General features: G+C 42.7%; 2 protein-coding genes across 2 annotated transcripts in view; one reads left to right on the forward strand and one right to left on the reverse strand.

Annotated features, from left to right (window-relative positions):
• minar1 (membrane integral NOTCH2 associated receptor 1) overlaps window positions 1-18,730 on the reverse strand; it is a 37,265-nt gene extending 18,535 nt beyond the window's left edge. Inside the window, exons 1-3 of the mRNA XM_050049097.1 lie at window positions 18,346-18,730; window positions 17,104-18,005; window positions 12,868-14,334 (exon numbers count right to left, since the gene is read on the reverse strand). Of these exons, the coding sequence (XP_049905054.1) occupies window positions 12,868-14,334; window positions 17,104-17,943 (2,307 nt within the window). The 5' untranslated portion in view covers window positions 17,944-18,005; window positions 18,346-18,730. The remainder of the gene's footprint in view (window positions 1-12,867; window positions 14,335-17,103; window positions 18,006-18,345) is intronic.
• The window catches only part of LOC126393455 (CUGBP Elav-like family member 1), a 377,556-nt gene that overhangs the window by 125,466 nt on the left and 231,274 nt on the right, over window positions 1-20,816 (forward strand). The window lies entirely within an intron of this gene.

The following is a 20,816-nucleotide window of genomic DNA, read 5'->3' on the forward strand; positions in this document are numbered from 1 at the left end:
CTAACTTTGCACTTAAAAGGTTGCCCGTTCAATTAAGTTTTAACAGGTCTGACGCTATGGCTGTATCTAGGCTAACGGCTAACATGCTAACTATTATTTCTATGTCACTAGTGACTTGAAACAAATTTAGGACGATAGGAGACAGGTTGAAATAAACCAAAATTTCCCTTTAACACTCTGTACAGTATCACAGGACGAACCTGTGTCAGGATAAACCCCACTCTCCCCATGTTAGCAGATAGGATGCTGTTGCATTAGTTACTAAACTATGTGACCACATACGAGGTGAGATACATCAATGTTGGTCAGACAGAATTATATAAACAGTTTAACTAAATCAACTTCTTTTTTTAAAAACATAATACCTCAGCGCCGCAGATAGCTGTAGCCACCGGCATTACAATTTTGATTTGTCTGTCTGTTCCGTTCTCATGAGCATGATATCTAAAGAACACCTTGAGGGAATTTCTTCAAATTTGGCACAAACGTCCACTCAGACTCAATGATGAACTAATTAGAATTTGGTGGCCAAAGATCACTGTGACCTCACACAATTGTTTTGGCTGTAAATCAAGAATTCTTACACTAATTTTAACAACATTTCACACAAATGTCTAATAGGAATCGGATATAATGAAGTGATGACATTTTACATCAAAAAGGTCAAATCGTCACTCTCGAATTATAAGGTTCTATCTGACATTTTTATCAGAATTTAGTTATTCATAGATTCTTATTCTGTAGCAGGTTATTAGCATTATGTGAGTCTTTTAAGTTATATGCATTTTTTCGACATTTTTTTAGATGTTTTGTTTGGAATGTGAACATCCGCAACATTGCTGCACAAACATCATGGCCATCCGCGGTCTCCCCCCAGGTGGCCCTGGTAAGAAATCAGCTTCATTTTGTCCCGTAAACCCACTTTTGCTCTGTTAACTACTGTTAGCTCTGTTAGCACCATTAGCAGTGCAGCATAGCTAGCTGGGCTAACATTAAAAAAATGTTAAAGAGGTTTTGTGGCACAAAATTAGCTGCTTACTCACTGGGGCTAGCTATGTCATCCGCCACCGGGACAGTGTTAACAGCGGTAATCGTGAATAAGCGTCGCTGCTAGCTAGCTAGCTCCCACCTAGCCTAGCTGCTGCACAGTGCAGAGAATCCAAGGCTAACATTAGCTAACCAGTGGAGGATGGAGGGTGGGCAGTGGGCACTGTGTTTCCAAATGTGAATGCAGTTAGCTGGCTGTCAGCAGAGCCAACAGAAAATACAATAAAAGATATTTACGGTACTTCACAAAACATTCTGTATTTCTATCCACCTCTAAATGGACAGGGCTTTAAAAAGTGGTACCAAAGCTCACTGAGTCAGTGGAGCACCAGACCAAAATGAAAGGCGTCTTGTGTTTCATGTCATTTTGCATTTTTCTTTCCTTAAAAATGAACAAAATGAACCCAATCTGACATCCTTAGTACAGAGATTATCTGGAATATCCTTACACTTTACCAGTCCCACTCTCTGTGCAGTACAGTCCTGGTTAGATGTGTTAGAGTAGCTGTTTGCTGTCTAAGCCAAGGAAAACCTAAACTAATGGTTCCTGGAAAAATGTGTTTAATAACCGACCATATTCCTGCCTTAAACTGACCTCTACACTGAACAAAATATTTATCACTGAAGACAGAACCTCATAATTCTGAGCAGAGAGTGAGTTCTTAGGATTTGAAGGCTCTATCTACATTTGACCCCTCCCTAAAAACCCCATTAACAAAGCTGACAGGATTTTGATATTTTACATTTAGAATAACTTTAGGGTGTCTGAAAGAGACCTGTCCCACATGTCATGTTTGCTGTTTGGAATGCAAAAACTTGGAAACTCAGTGTCTCAAAACCACTCAGACCGCAGATAGAACCTTAACATAAGGTTGCAGAAGTCAACTATGCTGTGACGTCATAATGTTCTACATAAAGCACTTTTCTGGCCATTATCTAAAGTCATATCTCAGGAGCAGAAGGAGATATATGCTGCATCTGACCAAATGTCTCATACTGAATTGGTGACTCTCACGTTGAAACTGTGCTGATTATCTGTGTGAAGCGTCCATGTTTTCACAGACATGGATGTAATTTGTAGGAGAAACTAAACTTGTGCGTGAAGGCCTACAACAGCGAGGCAGTAATTCTAGTTTATTTCTGTGGTTATTATTTCAACTACCTGGTGGAAAATCTTACTCCGTCTGTCTCTGGGTGCAGATTCGTGTGTTCATGTCGTGATGTTCTGAACCATCCAGATATTTCCTGAGAAGCTTTCTGTTTGCTGAGCTGTGGTTATCACGTTTAGCTGTGATTACACAGCTGTTTCAGAGCTATGAGACCGGTGATGTGACTGACTGAGAGCGTATTTAATAATTACCACCACCGCTGATGTGTCACCTTCACCTTGCTCCTTTGCATACTCTGCTGCTGCACATACGTGCACCAAAATAGAAGGTGAGGATGGAGACGCCCACACAGTCTGTGCGCCCTCTTACCCTCAGATTTCAGCTGAGGGTGCCGTGCAAAGCCTTGGAGAAAAACAGAACCCAACACCTCTGGCATCTTATATGTATTTTTCATTCACTGTAATTATTGTGTCTACACAGTATAAATCACTTTTAATATCCCGGCTATCCTATAATTATCTTACTGGGCCAGTTTCCCCATGTGGATAATAAAGTTTCACTGTAATATTGAGGCCAGCGATGAGACAGGAAATCTGTTAGAGAGACACATGCAGCATTAGCCTCAGTGAACATGCATCTGGTCACATACCCCTCCCTCTTTTTTATAGGACATGTTCTGCACAGATTGAGACATCACTCTGGTTCCTGTTTAAGCTGCTTCCACCAATATATCCAAGAATACTTCTCCCAGTGCCTCACAAAGGTTTGAACTGTGGACACAGCCGAACACATTCACCTATTTCCAGGTTTTGTGCTAAACTGGGCTAATGGCCTCCTGCTTCACACAATAACACAGTTTGATTTTTAAAATAAGATCACAGTCCCATAAAATGAACTAGTTCATGTTAAGTTTTTTTAAATGAGCTGCTCCGAGCTCTTCTTTTTAAGTAGCACCTCCTCCGACTCATCCATCCATCCCCAGCCCCAAGTCACTGCCACTGCCCAAACCAAATGACTTACTGTATATAACGACAGCGACATCAATCTGTTCCAGTGTGTAATTATAGAATCAGAAGAGGCTTGGTGGTCTTGACATATGTGTGACATATTACGCACGTGTCAGCAGTGCTTTATACACAATAACAACGGCAAAACATGTCAATAACAATCATTTACTGTCCCTGTTATACGGCGGCTGGGCGGTATAACTGTAACCAGTGTAACCTTTAGTGATGTCTGTGTTGTGTAGATATAAAAAGGCCCAGACTGTGGGTATGTCTGGAGGCGATCTCCGTTTATTCCTGACAACAGGTGGCAAAAACAAAAATCCTCGGTCACACACAACCACACAAACTCCAGCCCCTACACAAATCAAGCGACACAACATTACATTAACATATAATCATAGCTTAATAGTGCTAACACATGGAAATTACCTCTCCCACAAAGCACAACAGCAAAAGGGGAGAGGCGAGCAGGAGACACCCCGTTATAGGTGGGGTACCCCCAAAGGTGAACGCAGGGTACAGAAACTGGTAATCAAACGTTCCACATACTGAATATGGAGGCCTGAGTGTGTCAGGTAATAACAACTGAAACAAATTTTGTGTAATTATAATACTTAATATTACAAATGTACATTTAACTTTGTTACACATGTTACTGCTGTATAATCGACCCTGTTTCATCACGACTGTACAATATATCGATATATTTTCAAGCACGATATCGATTTAGGCAACACAGTTTATATCGATACAGGTTCAAGTTGCGTTACATGACGCATACCAGTGTTCATCTCCTCTCACACTCTCTGCACAGCTCCGCCCCCCTCACTCATTCACAAGTTCTCCATCAACACTCAGAGAGACACAGAGCTGCTCCTCTGTTTAAACTGTCTGTTCATTAGTCTACAGTGTGACATCAGTCTATATGCTGCACGTGCTACGCTACATCAGTCTGTGAGATGAATGAAATGAGCGCAGCAGCACACATGCGTAACAGCGCTGTGCTGCTAGCTTGTGTGTGAGGTGGTGGTAGTTGTAGTCTGATGTGTCACAGTAAGACAGCGCCATGATACAGGCGACAGATGGCTTTAATTAAAAAAATGCAGCAACAAAACAGACGTTTCATATACAGACATATATAACAAGGACAAAGTGTCTCTGTCTCCGTCCCTCCCTCGGCCTCTCTGTTGATGCTCTGTGCAGAAATAAGGTTAAAAGATTTAAATCATTTTCCAGCACTAGATTAATTTGAAATGCCAACAGATGGAAAACAACTCTTTAACTCCGCCCACAAAGATTTTAATTGTTTCAAACCTACCTGATCCTTTTATAGTCATGTTACAGTTCAGTGTCCTGTGCTGCAAACCTTTAAACCTCTGTAGCTCCAGTGCTGTGTGCAGGAGCATGAACGTGCAGCCCTGCTGGTTATTTGATATGATTTTTCATGTACATGTTGTGCAGCTGTTTATTTTCAAACGGGGAAAAAATCTCTGTCTTTGTGTTTTATTTTGATCACAGTCTGTTTTTATGAAAGTGCCTGTGACATCTCAAATGAGGCTTTGACCTGCAGCTGAAAACATGTTGTAGAAAATACCAAGATATATCGTGTAGCACCGTTCAGCCTGAGAATAACCAAATATGAATTTCTGTCCATATCTCCAAGCCCTGCTGTGTAATACTATGGAATCACAAGCCCTTTTACACAGAGGTGGTGCTATGGGGCGGCTACAAAGTCCCTTCTTTATGTCTCCTTTGTAGAGGTGGGCGATACCACCTCTGAAACCAAGTAATACAGGGCCAGAATCGCTGATATCGATACTGACACATTACTTCTTATTATTAAAGTGGCTTCTTAATGTGGAGGGAAAGTGGTACGTCATGATTCATGAGGTGAATAATTAATCAGCTTAGGTCACAGTAAGTGATGACCAATTACAGTTTGACAATGTAACATTAACCAAGCTGAAGATCTGATTTGACTAAAATATTAATGTCACTGTACACCTGGATATTCCTCATCTGAGTCTCTGTGAACAGCCTCTGCCTGTGAACTCTGTCTCTGTGCCAGAGGTCTGGATGTTGAGGTGTTTCTATTCTCCTCCTTTCTTTTCAGTTGCAGCTCCAAGTTCTCTTTCATTAAGCCATCACTGCTATTATGTGTCTGATAAAACTAGTCAGGCTCAGACTTACTGTCCACATTGAATGTCCGCGGACAGCTACGGTCACACAGATGTGTATGCTGTTCTATTCATAGTACAATTAAGGGTCCGTGTCAGTCCCACAGCAGTACACAGAGGGCTTGGAGGTGAGCTCACCGTCCTCCTCCTGCTGACATCAGATGAAAGAGAAACTAAGATGCTGCTGGATCTCAAATAAGTTGACAGAGTGCAGACGACACAAAAGCAGCAGAGAAGCAAAGAGTACATGTACTGGATGTGTTCACGACTACAGAACGTTGTTTGCAAACAGTTTTACTCTTGAAATATAAATCCATACGATGTAGAAGAGATAAACTGATCTATTTCTTGGTATTGATCCTACTGACGCTGGGATTGATCTTTAAAATGAAAACGTAGTATCGAGAGTTCGATATTTTAGGATCGATCTGCCCACCCCTACTCCTTTGCATTTTTACACAGAACTACATGACGGCAGGGTCATTCTGCTCCAGTGTGTGATTACAGACAGCATCCCAGCATTACGGAATCAAAAAAGGCGTGATGGTCGTGACATGCAGCGTCTAATGTGACATATAACATACATGTCAGCAGTGCTTTATAAACAATAACAATGGTGAAACATGTCAAGAACAATCATTTACCATCTCAGTTATATGGCAGCTGATCCTGTCCTCTGCTCGGAGGGTAAGGAGCTCCCGGACCTCATTGTTTTTACAATTTGCCGATTTTTACAGCTGCTGTTCTTCTTTGAGTTAGCCGCTAACTGATAACAGCTACTTTTTAAATCTCCTGCGGTGGGTGGCACACATAACACATCATCAATGCATCACACCCGTCCTGCAGGCTGTCCTGTTTATACAGACATTGTTTCAGCACTGCTTCTGCCTCCTATTGTGACTTAAAGAGGGGACAACTCTGTAATCCTGTTCCGCGATCGTACCTTTTATACAGCATGGCGAGGCGGCATAACAGAGCAATATTCCCACCTTGAACAGGCAGTGTAAAAGGAGCTTATTTTACACTAACCCCATAGGACGTTATATGGAGCTGCCAATCTGACTACCTTACTGAATTTACATGCACAAAATATTCTGTTTTTTGCTGCTATTCTCAAAAAGACAATATTCCTACTAATCTGTTTACATGGCTAATGAAGGTGAATATTCCACTAATATTCCTGTTTACATGCAGTGTATACTGTGCTGATTAATGTGCCTTTGCATGTTGTTTACCACGTCAAAATATGGAAAAGCTGGAGCTGCTTGACATTTTGCTGTATTAAAACTGGATTTGTTCAAAGTTTTCTTCTGGTGGTGACTTGTTCAACAGTGGGAGCACAGCTTCTCTCTTTCATTCATTCAATCACCTTCTTGAAAGGGTCAGTGTTGTGGTATCGGTGCATATCCAAAAACCTGTTTATATCCAAGTTTTTCATAATGTTATAAAGTAGATGTGTTTCTCCTTGTGACCAAAAATGTAGTTTTTTCTTTTGAACATGTATCTCTACTCAGCCTTCAAACTGTTGACTAGTTGGTTAGTAGGGCTGGCTTAAATTAATCGATTCATAAAATGTGGAAAGCTTAAACCCCGCTAATGTCGCCAGCAGTAAACGCTATACGCACTAAATTATTATCAGCTGTAGCATTGAGAAGCTCCAGTTCTTTTCTCTGTAACTGTGAGCTTACTGTTTTTATGTTTTTTATGCCTTTCTAAACTTCACTCAGTAATTTGACTTTAGGAATATGATTTATCTTATTGACATTTTAGATTTGTTTCCAGTGAGATATCGAGTTTATATTGTGACTTTGCTGTTTTAATATCATTGTCGCTGCTCTAGAAACATTTAGTCATAAAATATTCAGTTTAAATCCTGTTCTGAAGTTATTCTTTTTATTTAATAATCCCTTGTAAAATTTACAGTATCAGTTGTCTCAGAATTTCTTTCACATTCTTGCAAAAATTGGTGTTGTAACTGAAATATGCCCAGTCGAATTAATATTGAATCAAATCAAATGGAATCGGGACCTTGTGAATTGAAATCGAATTGATTCCGGAAATTGGTGACGATACCCAGCCCTATTTATAATCTTAGGGGACGCAAACACCTCCCTTCTGGGTAAAGTCGTGTTTGTTGGACCCATCCACCACCCCTCTCGCTCACCCTACTCGGACTTTTGCCGCCTAAATTTTTGTTCTTGTCCCACTGCTTTTCCTCCCTTACACTGCCAGCTGCTAAAGCTAAAACAGGAACTGGCTGCGTATAATGCTGACAAGTGAGATTGGGTGGTAAAAACCCCAATTGAGACGCATAATACACTGTAGAGATATCCACAGAATGCTCCTAAAACCCAAATGATATCAGCATATCTCACATGTCTAAACCGAAAACTGTACACTCAGAAAAAGGCCTAATTTGGAACATCCAAACAGAAAATGCTGTTTACATGACCTGTGTCAAAATCAGAATGTTGTCATATTTGGAATAACAGAAGAATATGAGTGAACAGGTAAATGTAGTTAGTGTGAAACACATGTTCTTACAGATGGAAAGAAGGAGAGGAAATGGTCTTTTTCATACAGTATGGGGGCCTGTACACACACCAGGGACACATACATGTATTTTTAAAATTCATTCTGCATAATATGTGACCTTTAAATTGCATATGATTATCGATATGCTCCTGGAGTCTAACACACAGTAGAACTACCACTCCTGTGTCAGTTTTATTACCTGACAGTGAGGTGGTGTACGTGCTGACACAGCAACAGGCTGCAAACAGTCAGCTCAGCATCAGGACCCATTTCAATTAACATCCGCTCCATTTAACTCTGCGCTGAAAGGTCACAGGGAATGACTGGTGTGTTAAACACCTGCTGAGACGTTTTGACATTTCAACATGCTGCTTTAAAGGCCTGCCCCAGTCAGCAGGGCTGTGTGGGGAGCATTACAAAGAGGCTGGAAATGTAACCTTAAACATGCTAACGCTGGGCTGACCACGTCTGACTTTTCCAGTTTAAAATGTTGCACACACAGATTTCACTTATCCAAAAATAAGCTCTGTAAAATTGATCTAAATATCAGTCCAGCGTGCGACTGTTGTGGGCAGTAACCAGCCTCACTAGCCCAAATGTTCTGGCACTGCCCAAGACTCACAACATATTAAATGTATAGAGGAAGTGTTGAGTTTGAAATGATGGCAGGATGCACTACATTTACAGGGCAAACGGGAGAATATACTAGAATATTCTGTGTGGACTCACTGCATACTAGTGCTGCACGTTTTGATAAAAATGTGCGATGGCGATTTGAGTGGACAATATTGCGATTTGCGATTGCGATTACAATGTAATACATAAATGTTATCATGAGTCTTCTTGCTTGATTCAGTGTTTCCCCTATATTACACAGTCAGACACGCTGCTCACACAGCAGCGCAGCACAGCACTGTACACACAGCGGAGCGAGTCTGTGTTGCGTTCAGGCGTTGTCACGTAAATGACAAATTCCAGCACGCCACAGCACAACACAGCAGCATGTCAAGTGGGATGAAATTTTTCTTTTGTTATTATATAGTTTGTTATGGAGTCTGTGATTTCCCCGTGACAGTTACAAATGTTTGCGTAACTGTGCTTGGATGTTGTTTTATGAGGCTCTGGCGGCTTTCAGTTGTCTCTTTGTCTTTAACGTTACTGCATACGCGTGAATAACTCGCCTCATATGCACATAAAATTGCTGATTTGATGAATAAACTTCTGCCAGTATGTCTTCTGTGCCATACGTCCCCAAAGGATCTCAATGCTGATTGGCTATCACGGCGCAAATTGGTCGCTGAAGTTCAGATTTTTCAACTCAAAGTTTTCAACTTTTTCAAACAAGTGTATGATGTGTCGCACTACTCGCTTCATTCGTGCCGCTTCATTCGCATCTTTCGTGTCACGTTGCATCCATCACATCCATTGCACCACCCAGTGGGAATTCGGGTCTACTCACTTCTTTACATTGACTTTACATATAATTCATTCGTGTGATTTTTTTAATTCACACCAAACGCGATGCAAATTTTCACGTCACGTTACTCGCACGAGTTTGAATGCTAGAATATTTTATGTTGACTTGCTTCATATGCGTGAATGATTCACGTCATACGTGCCTGAAATCGCTTAATCGATGAATGAACTTCTGCCAGTGCGTCCATCTGTGTCGTACATACACGGAGGATCTGATTGGCTATTGCAGTGTGAATGGGTCGCTGAAGCTCAGATTTTTCAACTCTTACGAATGTGCGTATGACGCGAAATCACGCTACTTGCTTCGCTCGTGTCATTCCTGTCGCATCCATCACACCGCCCGGTGGGAATTTGCATCTATTCGTCGCTTTTCATTGACTTCACATGTAATTCACTCGCACGAATTTGAACACTAGAATACTTTGTGTTGACTCGCTTCATACATACGAATAACTTGCGTCAAATGCCCGTTAAATCGCTAAATTGATGAATGAAGTTCCGCCGGTATGTCCTCAGCGTCATATGTCCCTGGAGGATCTCAATGCTGATTGGCTATTGTGTCGCGAATGGGTCACTGAAATTGAGATTTTTGCAACTCTTGTGTATACGCATATGATGCAAAATTGCGCTCCTTGTTTCATTTGCGCTACTTAATTCCAAATATTTTGCATCCATTGTGCCGCCCAGCGGGAATTGTGTCTAATCACTTCTTAACATGTAATGCACTCGTTTTCAGTATATTTGTATCAGAAATTCAGTTTTTACTTTTACACTATTGTCAGTGTATGTTTAACTTTGAAAACCCCAATAAAAAAGTTGGGGGGAAAGAAAGCAATTAAATATCCTCCGACATGTTGAGGCATCTATTTGAAATATAATTATTACACAATGAAAGAATTCTCTGAGCTGTTTATTTTCATCCCTCTGATGATATCAGACATTGTTCCTTCCAATTAGTATTTCCATTTTTGAACCCACACAGCTGCACTCTCTGTCCTGAAAGCAGCAGGAACAGATTTTCCATCTCATTTGAAGCAGAGCAGTCACATCCTCCTGAGCCACACTCAGATGGAGGATGTCTCTGCCTCCAGTTGATACTTGTTGACAGGTTACAAATGGAGAGGCCTGAACTGAGAGTTCTCAAACACCCAGGGGCATCCTGTCCACTTGGACATTTTAGTCTCCCTAATTTGACAGGATTCACTCCTCGTCTCGTCGGACGGCTGTGAATACATGTCTTGGCAGTAACTGAGCTCCTTTTACACCTCGGCTCAGATTTAACACTGGAATCTGCTGGTGTATTTCCACACAGCAGCTGTGTTGGTGGAAAATGGAAGCGTTCAGGGCTTAAGGCGAAAAAATCTCTGTGTCTGAGACGTATTCAGGGGTTAGAAGGAAGAACGGAGGGAAGGAGGGTTCACGAAAGGAAGACATTATCATTTATGCTAACAAACAGCACAGAGGAAAGATGTCACAGACAGCCTGCTTTTCACGAGACATGGAACAACCAGTCAGTGGGAAAAGTAACCAGCCAGGGGGGTGAAACATTTTGGCCGTAAAAGCCCATAGTTGGCAGCTACTGGGATATTCTTATGCCACTTTCCCATCAAATGAGACGATCTTAATTATTGCCTGACTGCAAACATGTAGTGAATCGTGTAGTAAAGGAGAATTGAGCTTCTTGTGTGTGTTAGCCCACACAATCTGTAAATAGCTATTAATATTTAAAACCACACCTACTCCTGACCAGTGTTCATTTCGATAACAAAAACTATGAAGAAAATTTTTCAGCAATGACCAATTTTCTGTTACCAAAATGAGATGATGACGAGCGAAGAACAGATCATGATCACAAAAACTACGACGGAATCTATGTTTCATTTTGGTTGACGAGACCAGACATGACAAAAATGCTAATGGCTGACTATCAGATATTGAAAGCCGAGAACAGCCATGCTTGTAATTTTCTTCAAATGCAGCATGAGCGACAGGCTGGTAAACTCCAGTAAATAGCCTGCACCAGGATGTTTCAGTAGCCAGCAGAAACAGTCAGAGCAGCGTCAGCCGTTGGTGCGAGTTGTGAGCTGTAATTCAGCAGTAAATAATCAGCCGTGTGTGTCTGACTGTGGATGGTGGAGCTGCTGAATGGATCTGTGGAGTTTGTTAGTTGCAGTGGTGGCTGTTAGCAGCTAGCTCCACTGAACCTAACTGGATTAGTTTAAAGACAGTAATAGTACAAATAATAAAATAGCAAATGGACTGCACTCGTATAGCACTCTTCTAGTCTTCTGATCACTCAAAGCACTTTTACACTGCATGTCACATTCACACACTGGTGGTCGAGGCTAACATGTATGGTGCCAACTGCTACTCAGTAAGCAGGTGGTGCCATGTACAGTCACTCTCACACACCGATGGAACAACCATCTGGAGCCATTTGGGGTTCAATATCTTGCCCAGATGGAAACGTATGACGGCTGTGGTACAGAGACAATAACACTAATTCTGATCATTTCTAAATGTGAATCCTCACGTTAACTTGAAGGTAAATAGTGTAAAATGTCTTGTTGTCTAACGTTCCTCACTGTCTCAGTCAGAAACTGCACAACTTTGAAAGCCATATAGAACATCCGATATTTGTCAAACTTTTAACGCTCATTCCTCCGTTCTGGATTCATCTCTCTCTCTACAGTGATGTCGTATAAGCTGACTGTCATCAGGAGGTGGAGGGGATGGTGGATGGGTGAGACAGCTGCTGAGCTGCAGACCACCAACCAAGACCAACAAACGACAAAACTCTCTAACTTGCTAAAAAAACTTACAGCGGCTTTTTAAACCCAATTCAGACCAAAGTTTTGCAACAAGACAAAACCATTTTAGAACATTGCAGAGAAAAGTGTCAGCGGTGTGAACTGGCCGGTCTGAGCTTGACTCAAGCCGGCTGATGGCGTCACCAGACACTCAGCTGGTCAAATGGCCAGCAGCTGGGTTTAAAGCACGTCACCTGTTTCAACAGCCAATCAGCTTGTAGTGAAGTCTGCTGGTCAAGTTGCAGAACGCCGCATTGACAGTAGTTGTCTGTTTCAACTCGTCTCATCACAGATCTTTGGTCTGAACTGGACTTCAGCCCCCAAACGTGGGTGTGTTAAGGAGCCTTTCACTGTTTTTCCAGCAGGGATTGTAATAAAGAATTAGAATAAAGAAACAGATAGACTGGCCCCGAAATACTTTCTCTGTGAGCAACAACTCCAAGCCGTGATATAAAATCCTGCTGTTATCACAGAGTATTTTACTTCTCTGTAAATGAAGTGGATACGTGCAGCACAAAGTGCAGGAACATTGAGTTCTTTTCACTTCTTTGTGTTTACACACAGTGTAAGCATTGATCTACAGACGCCTCTGTGATGTGACGTACTGTTTAACCTGTCCATGTACTGAATCCATGCTTTATGATCTGTCATGTTAAATGCCATGTGTTCCTGTCTGATTTAAAAGTGAATAAAAAAGTGTCTCTACCTCTTTGGCTTTCCGGTGTCTGTCCTTGCTGTCCCTGTCCTTGTCCTTGCCTTCGTCTCCGGGGTGGCAGGAGTAGGAGACCGTCCTCCAGTCCCGCATAGAGTTGCTGATGCTGGCGACCTTTGGCTCAGTGACGCTGATCTCCTCGTTGAGCGAGCGTGACGACCTCCGGGTGAACATGCTCTTCCTCAGAGCTTTAACCCTGAGGCTGTCGCTGTTACTCCCGTCCGAGCAGCACCATTCCGAGGCGCCGTTGTCCATTTTGGCATTGTGTCCGGTGGTGTGGCACTGGAAAACACGAGGCGACAGGGAGGTGTCAGTGTGTGGGTGGGGGTGCGGTTTGTCAGGGGTGGCATTGGACCCTGACGCAGACACCGTCTCCCCGTGTCTCCCGTTGGCCTCGGGCTCCTGGATCTTCTCGTCCAGCTTGTTGAGTTTGGAGAGCACCTGTGAGATCTCGCTACGAACCCCCGACAGAGACTCCAGCTTCTTCTCGATCTCGCCGATCCTCAGGACCAGCTTGCACACACTCGATTTTAACTCATCGTCTGTGTTTTCCAGTGAGTGGAAGAGGCGGTCCAGCTTGGACTTGGCTAGTTTGACTGTGTTGCGTTCAGGGGAGCTGTCGCCCTCAGACTTCAGCGTTACCTGAGAAAGAGACCCATTGCTGTTGTAGCATGACGATTGGACAATGCCCAGAGAGTCACAAACACTCATATCATCCAGAAAACGAAAAATGTCACTGATGTCATCACTGACGATCTCAGAGTCCTCTTCACAGTGTTTGAAGGTGTGTCTTTCTCTGTCAGTGTACTTCGCTGGGTAATCCTTCACCTTCTTCTGCTCCGCTTGCTCGGTCTGAGTCCCGACACTAGAGGAGCTGTCCCCGCCCTGAAAGGACGGACTGTTTTTCTCCCTGAACCTTTTGGCTGCTTCTCTTTTCTCCAAACCTGCAGGCCCGCTCGCCGTCAGTGCTACATCCTTCATTTTTATCCCATTAGTTTTCTTTGCAAAGCCTGATGGAGAAGCTACGACCTTTTCCTTTGGGCTCTGGAAATGTGGCTCGTTGTCGGTGCTGATGATGGTGACGTTGCGATGGTGGTTTTCTTTGAGAGGTTTCGTGTTCAGAAACGACCTCTCAAAGTCCGGAGGTCCCTCCTCTGTGTTGAGGCTGAGGCTTTTCACCGGCCACGACGGCTGCTTCCCTGTTTTGTTAGTGTGCTTCCTGCTGCTGACGCACTCGGAGACTGTGGTTGGACCGAAGTACGTGGACGCCTGGAGGTCGTCCAGGCTCTCGTGCTTCACCCTGCGTCTGTCCTGTAGAGGGGAGTTGAGTGGCGGCTCGAAGTAAGGGTTACTGTAGGGCAGTTCGAAGCTGTGGTTGAAGAAGGTAGCAGGCTTGTGCAGCTCCCTCCTGTGGTAGCCGTCAGCAGCCTTACTGCCCTGTTTTTTCTCAGTGGTGACCACCTGGAAAAGTCACCCAGACAAGGACTGAGTCAGCTTTAAAACACATCCACGCAGCAAATACAGCAGAGTACAGGCCAGTCCCCAGAGGAAAAGGATGGTATTGAACATTTCTGCAAACCACAAATACATGTGTACTCTTCATATTCAGCATAGCCACATCCCTAAAGTGACGGAGTATATGACCTGACAACAAGCAATAAGTACTGAGTAGTGAGTAGTGATTTAGCGACACATTGCTGTTTTTCTAGAGACTTTTTAGGCCCAAAAAGTGGTCGTGTTTTTGACTGATGTATCACTGCGTTTCCTACCAAGATACTTGTTTTCCTTTTTTTCCCTCTGAGACATCACTGGTATTGTGGTCCGAAAAAGCTGTTGTTAACAGAAACATTGCTGCTTTTCCTGCTGGGATAGTGTCCCGAAAAAGCATTTATTAATTTATTTATTTTTACTGAGACATGACTGTATTTCCTGCTGGGATAGTGGCATGAAAAAGTGGCATTGCTGCTTTGTCAGCGGGGATTGTGCCCTCAGCCCACGTATTTTAAGCCAAAACAATATCTTTTCCGAGCCATAACCAAGTGGTTTTTGTGCCTAAACCAAACCACACATTAATCACAGCCATGTTAAAAAGTAAAGTTTCAGCATATCTGCCATATAATAACATGTAAATGTAACCGTATAGTATTCGTAGTTTACAGAAATGTACAACACCAACATTTTTTCAGGTGACCAGGTTGCAGAGAATAAATCAAACTGAACCGTGGAGGCCTCCTGAGTAGTGATGTGACGTTCGCGAACGAGCCAAGTCTTTGAACCGGCTCTTTGAAGTGAACAAGTGAACTGGCTCTTTAGAGTGAATGAGCCAGTTCCTAATTTCTTTGTTTTTTGCTTTAATTTTTTTTTTTTTGATTTTTTCTGTATCCATTAATTTCAGATTATTTGATCCGTAACAAGTTGAGAGAGACTAGTTTGTGAGGGAGAAAGACAGTGCAGCCGCTCACTCACTTCAAAGAGCCGGTTCAAAGACTCGGCTCGTTCGCCAACGTCACATCACTAAAGCTAACCCACTATCCGCTAGCACTTGCTTGTATTGACAGGCTTGTTGTTTATAAACGGCGTTGCTATGGCTACACCAAACTTTATATCTGCTAGTCTATTCTGGGTCCACGTTACAATATCACGTGATGCGATAAATCAGCAATGCGATTCGTCGTTGAACACACACAGCAAAAAAAAAAAAAAACGAACAAACGAAGCGCATCTTTGAACCGGCTCTTCAAAGTGAATGAGAGCCAAAGAACCGGCTCTCACAAGTGAACGAGAAATCCCATTACTACTCCTGAGGTCATATTGTAGAAGCAAAATGCGAATGGATNGTCGTTGAACACACACAGCAAAAAAAACAAAAAACGAACGAACAAAGCATCTTTGAACCGGCTCTTCAAAGTGAATGAGAGCCAAAGAACCGGCTCTCACAAGTGAACAAGAAATCCCATCACTACTCCTGAGGTCATATTGTAGAAGCAAAATGCGAATGGATTCCTAGACCGAGTGAAAACATTTCTACACTGTAAAGAAAGAAAAAATTTCAAGGAGCTCTCAGTCAAGCTGTGTTAATGTGAACAATAAAACTGACCTTCAGAATAAAAGGAGGGAGGTTAGTGTTGAAATGTTTTTTTAACAAGAGCAGGAATTAATACTCTGTGTCAGAGAAATGGTTTAACACTTCCTCCCTGTACGAAACAAACGAGAGCACTGTGGGAGTCCCACCTCACAGTCAAAGCATTATTCATATGTGAGGATAAAAAATGGGTCGGGGGACGTAACTTCAGATATAACTCATCCTTTAACAACATTAGGTGTTAAAAACACTTGTTGTTGTTGACAATGATGAGTCTGTTGACCAATCAGATGCTGACTCCCTGACTTATCGACCAATCAGAGGCTGTGGCAGCTGTGCAACTAAAAAAGCTTAACGTCCAGCTCTGAGGAGACTGCCGGGCAACCAGCAATAAAAGAGACTCTGCATGAACAGGCTGCACACACACTGACCTCAAAAGACTCAGAGGATCTTTATTACTAATTGGCACATTGCATATTAAAAGGCATAATGCCATTTCATTAAAAAGCCTGGCTTTTTAAGATCAGATGTTTTTCACTAGAGAGAATGTTCACTAAAAAAGATGCATGTCCTGCATGTGGTGCAATAAAAACTATTTGTTTCTAATGCGTGTAGATTTCGGGGGGGACACAGGGGACATGTCCCCCTCAAGATTTAACACGTGCATTTGCCTCCCCCTTAATGAAAGCATGAAAGTAGCAGAGGACTTTTATTTTTGACAAAATTAAAGACATTTACACCATAAATTGGAGCAGAAAATGCAGATGAGTGCATAGAAAAAAACAAAATGCAGGATTTTCTGGGAGAGGAACTTTACGCCACATTTACAGTGAAACACTCGAGCATGCATTTCAAAGACAGGCTATCTTTAATATGAATGCACATTTTATATGGTTTTTAACTTGGTTATTATGTTATAATTTTAATGCAAATGCAGATTGTATTTGTGGTTTTCAATATATAAATTGGTGAAATATTTCAGTGTATGCAAACTTTACTTGAATACAGTGTTAATACTGATAATCGTGACAGTTTTGGTCACAAACTCAAATCATGATATGAAATCTTAGCAACAATTCATCCCCATTTCCAAACTCTGACCGTTTGCTTACATCCTTTAGCAGCATCCTTAGAATAAAAGCACAAACCTGTGGTGAAAAGGCCACGAAGTTGTGGAAGTCCTCCTTGAAGACGTTCCTCTTCTGGATGCAGGAGTGAACTGAGAAGGGCTCTGAGTGGCCGATGTGCTGCAGGGACTCCTGGTCGGTGGTGGACTCGCTGTCGATGTCCATGGGGAAGTAGGTGCTCTGCATCTCGCAGGGTGGAGAGTGTGAGCTGCTGCTGGAGTACTGGGGCAGATGGTGCAGCTTGTCCAGAGACGCTGCTTTACACTTCAGGTCCTTGCTGACGCCCAGGAGGAAGTTAGGGTCCGAGGTGGGGATGAACTGCAGGCAGTTGTTGCAGTCAGATGATTTAGGGCAGGGAGGGGCGCTCTGAGCTGCAGGGTGCTGCTGGGGGCGGTGATGATGGTGGTGGTGATGGTGTCCATCCCTGGGGTGATCCATGTGCTCGTAACCCAGCCCCCTGTCACAGTCCTGAAACTTGTAGGCGTCGTTATCAGACCTGCACAGCTCCACCGAGTGGTTCTTGTGGAACTTGGGTCTGTGCCCGATGGGGAGCTTGTCTTTGGCAAGGCCTCCGTTCATCTGGATCAAGTTGAACATGGTGACGATGTCTGCAGCCACCATGAGCTTCTTGGACTGCGGGTCCTCCATGGAGCAGCGCATCTTGTCCTTGAACAGGGTGGCTGGGAAGGAGGGGTCCATGCAGGCTGTGTAGAAGAGCAGGCTGCGGAGCTTGGCCAGCTGCACCAGCTCAAAGCGAGCGCACAGGGACTTACACAGGTCCTGGTAGGACATGGTGTTGTGCTTGGTGTCCAGCTCGTCCAGGATGCGCACCAGGAACAGAGAGTACTCAGGCAGGTCCATGGCTGCTGGGTGGACGGGGACAGGCCTACAGAGGAGGTCCTACCTCGGGAAAAGCTCGGCACCTGGAAACCACACATCTACATGTTCATTCAATGCAAATGTTTTATTCTCTGCTCCTCTGACAGGAGACAATGAAGCATCACAGAGTCAGAGCTGCTCACATGCACAGACCCAGAGGTGCAGTCAGATTCAAAACGACACAGTTTGCTGCATTTGTAACACACATTTAAAACCAGGATTATATTTGATGTGAAACCTTTGAAGCCTTAAACCATCCTGCTCCATGACGGGACCAGTTCCCTGTGAGTCCACCGACAGCAGCTGCAGAGCGGCTCACAGAGCAGGTGCGCACACACACTGATCTCAGCCTTATTTCACATGCATTAACATACCGTCACTCACCCTGAGTTGTTGGGAACACAGCGGAGGATCATCTGATGAAGTCGGTGCAGCACAGCATGTCTCTGATCCGAGAGCCAGCACAAGGAAACATAAACTGAAGCATCATCTGGATCCGGATCCAAAATCAGAGACCAACTTTAACGCATCAGATTATCCATCAAATTAATAACAAAAAACCAAACGCTCACATGCACGCGCACAGGTAAATACTGCTGAAATAACAGTTACTGTGTGGGTGATGATGTGCACGGGTCCATGCTGCGGAGCTCCGTGAGGGACAGCGGGCTGCACCGTCTCCATTGTCCGACGATGCCCTCTTGTTTTCGGACTCCTGTCACAGCTGCGCTGCTGTGATGAAGAGGCTGTCCGCGGATTGAAACTGCATGCTGTGCTGAAAAAGGACCAGTGTCAACAGAGAACAGACACTGCAGGCTACTTCCGGTCCCTGCTTTCAAAATAAAAGCCTCAGAGGGGCGCTCCTGCAAATCAAGGTTATTATTTTTTATACTACAGATGATGGAATATTTAACAGTGAACAAATACAAGTAAAAGTACTGTTTTCAAACTGCTGTTTAAGTGAAAAATAAGTGACCTACGTAAAAGTGCTCATTATCAAAATGACCCTTGTCAGAGTTCTAACTATTATAGACTATATTATGGTATTAAACTAGGCAGTAATTATAGGCTTCCCTTCCCCTATATTTTGATTAAAAAAATAAGGAAAATAAAATTGCTTTGCTGCAAAAAGAAACCGTCTGAAATAGTAATCATAAAAAACTTTTTTTCCCCAGCATTTTAGTTCATTTTTAGTAACTCCAATACTTATCATACTCCCATTGTTACTCTATTAGACACTGGTTTTTGCTCCTGCTCCTTGAAAACACTTCTGTCTTGTATATTTGTCTATTCTGCCAGATATTTAATTCTCTATTGTTCTTAAACTGGGCCCAGTGTGTGACCCTGCCCCGGGAACACACTGGTTGTTCTGGTTGTAAGCGTTAAGTTGTGGTGACTGCACTTAGTGTTACTGTAATTTGAAGCATTTCTGGCACAATAACTTTTCTTCGGGATAAATGAAGTTCCTTTGACTTTAACTGAATTGAAATAAACTTTATTAACTGCTGTTATTGTTCCTACTGGCTTTAATATTATGGCATAGTGTAGTTTACTGTGTGGTTTGTCCAAGTGGTGTTGCTGTACCAGTGCCGTGCACAGACATTTTAATGGGCAGTGCTCAGGTGGAATTTTCTTTTTTTTTTTGGTCACATGAAGTGCAAAAAAATATATATTGTGAGCATGCAAAGTACACTTTGCCGGCAGGTTTCTATCTGCCAGCACCTTGAGGCCGGAGTATACATCAGTGCACAGTAATGAGCAGGAAAATGTCTAACTTACACATAAGGTGTCTGAATATCTATACCTTATACACCTGACTGCTGCTGCACACATATCCATTTTCTATATTTATCATTTATTATAACAGACAACAGCAAAGAAAGAAAGAAAAGATGTTTTAACTGATGCCGACGTTCAAGGTCAGAGAGACGTGATGCTGCTCTGCAGGGCGCTCGATTTTTGTGTAGCTGCCACAAGGGAAGTTAAAGAGGGAGGGGCAGGGGCTCGACTCAAATGCAGTTCAGAAATACTTTATTGATCCCCGAGGGGAAAATGTTGTTGGGCAAACAACACTCTTTAAAGTGAGACTTGATGCCATGGGCCAAATTTAAAAACTGAAATATAAAATAATTAAAAGAAATAACAATTATTTAAAAAAAAAAAAAAAAGTCTTGCTAAAAGGGGCACTTAACTAGTCAGAGGTCAAAAGGGCAGGTGTTGAACACCACCTGGGGTCTATCTCCACATACCTGTGCTGTATGTCAAACACTGTCCTGTCTGTTTCATTACTTTCAAAAGTGTTAAAAATGTTAAGTTGTAAAGTGTCAGTGTGCCATAAAACTGATATGTTAAAAAATGTCATTGTATAATATGTCATTAAGAAGTCACAGTGTGTGCACTCTTTTACAACCTTCACTCAAACACTGGCTCCCTGAAATGGCACTCAGTCATGAAACCTTTGAGAACCCTGATGTAAGATTTAGTTTCAAAATGCTCTAAAAACGTTCAGTTTAGCTGTTAAGTTTCTAATAACCCTCCTGTGAGGGGGGAAACAAACCCCAGACCCTGTTCAGAGGCTGGGTCACAGAGGGTGCAGATTGATTATGGTCCTCCTGAATGATAAACAGGTGATTACAGCCTGGATTTGATGTTTATTCCTGATTTATTAACAAATAAACAGCCGTTTGATATGCAGATCAAAACAAAATGCTGCATAATTAAAACATTTAAATACAGAGAATAATTAAAGATTAATTGATTTTAAGTAAATGTCTTCATATTTACTAGAAGTAGACCCTATTTTTTTTTTTTTTTTTTTTTTTATATATACTTTATTAATCCCCCTGAGGGGAAAT

Source organism: Epinephelus moara, chromosome 1, assembly GCF_006386435.1.
Source record: "Epinephelus moara isolate mb chromosome 1, YSFRI_EMoa_1.0, whole genome shotgun sequence".
Classification (NCBI taxonomy): Eukaryota; Metazoa; Chordata; class Actinopteri; order Perciformes; family Serranidae; genus Epinephelus; species Epinephelus moara.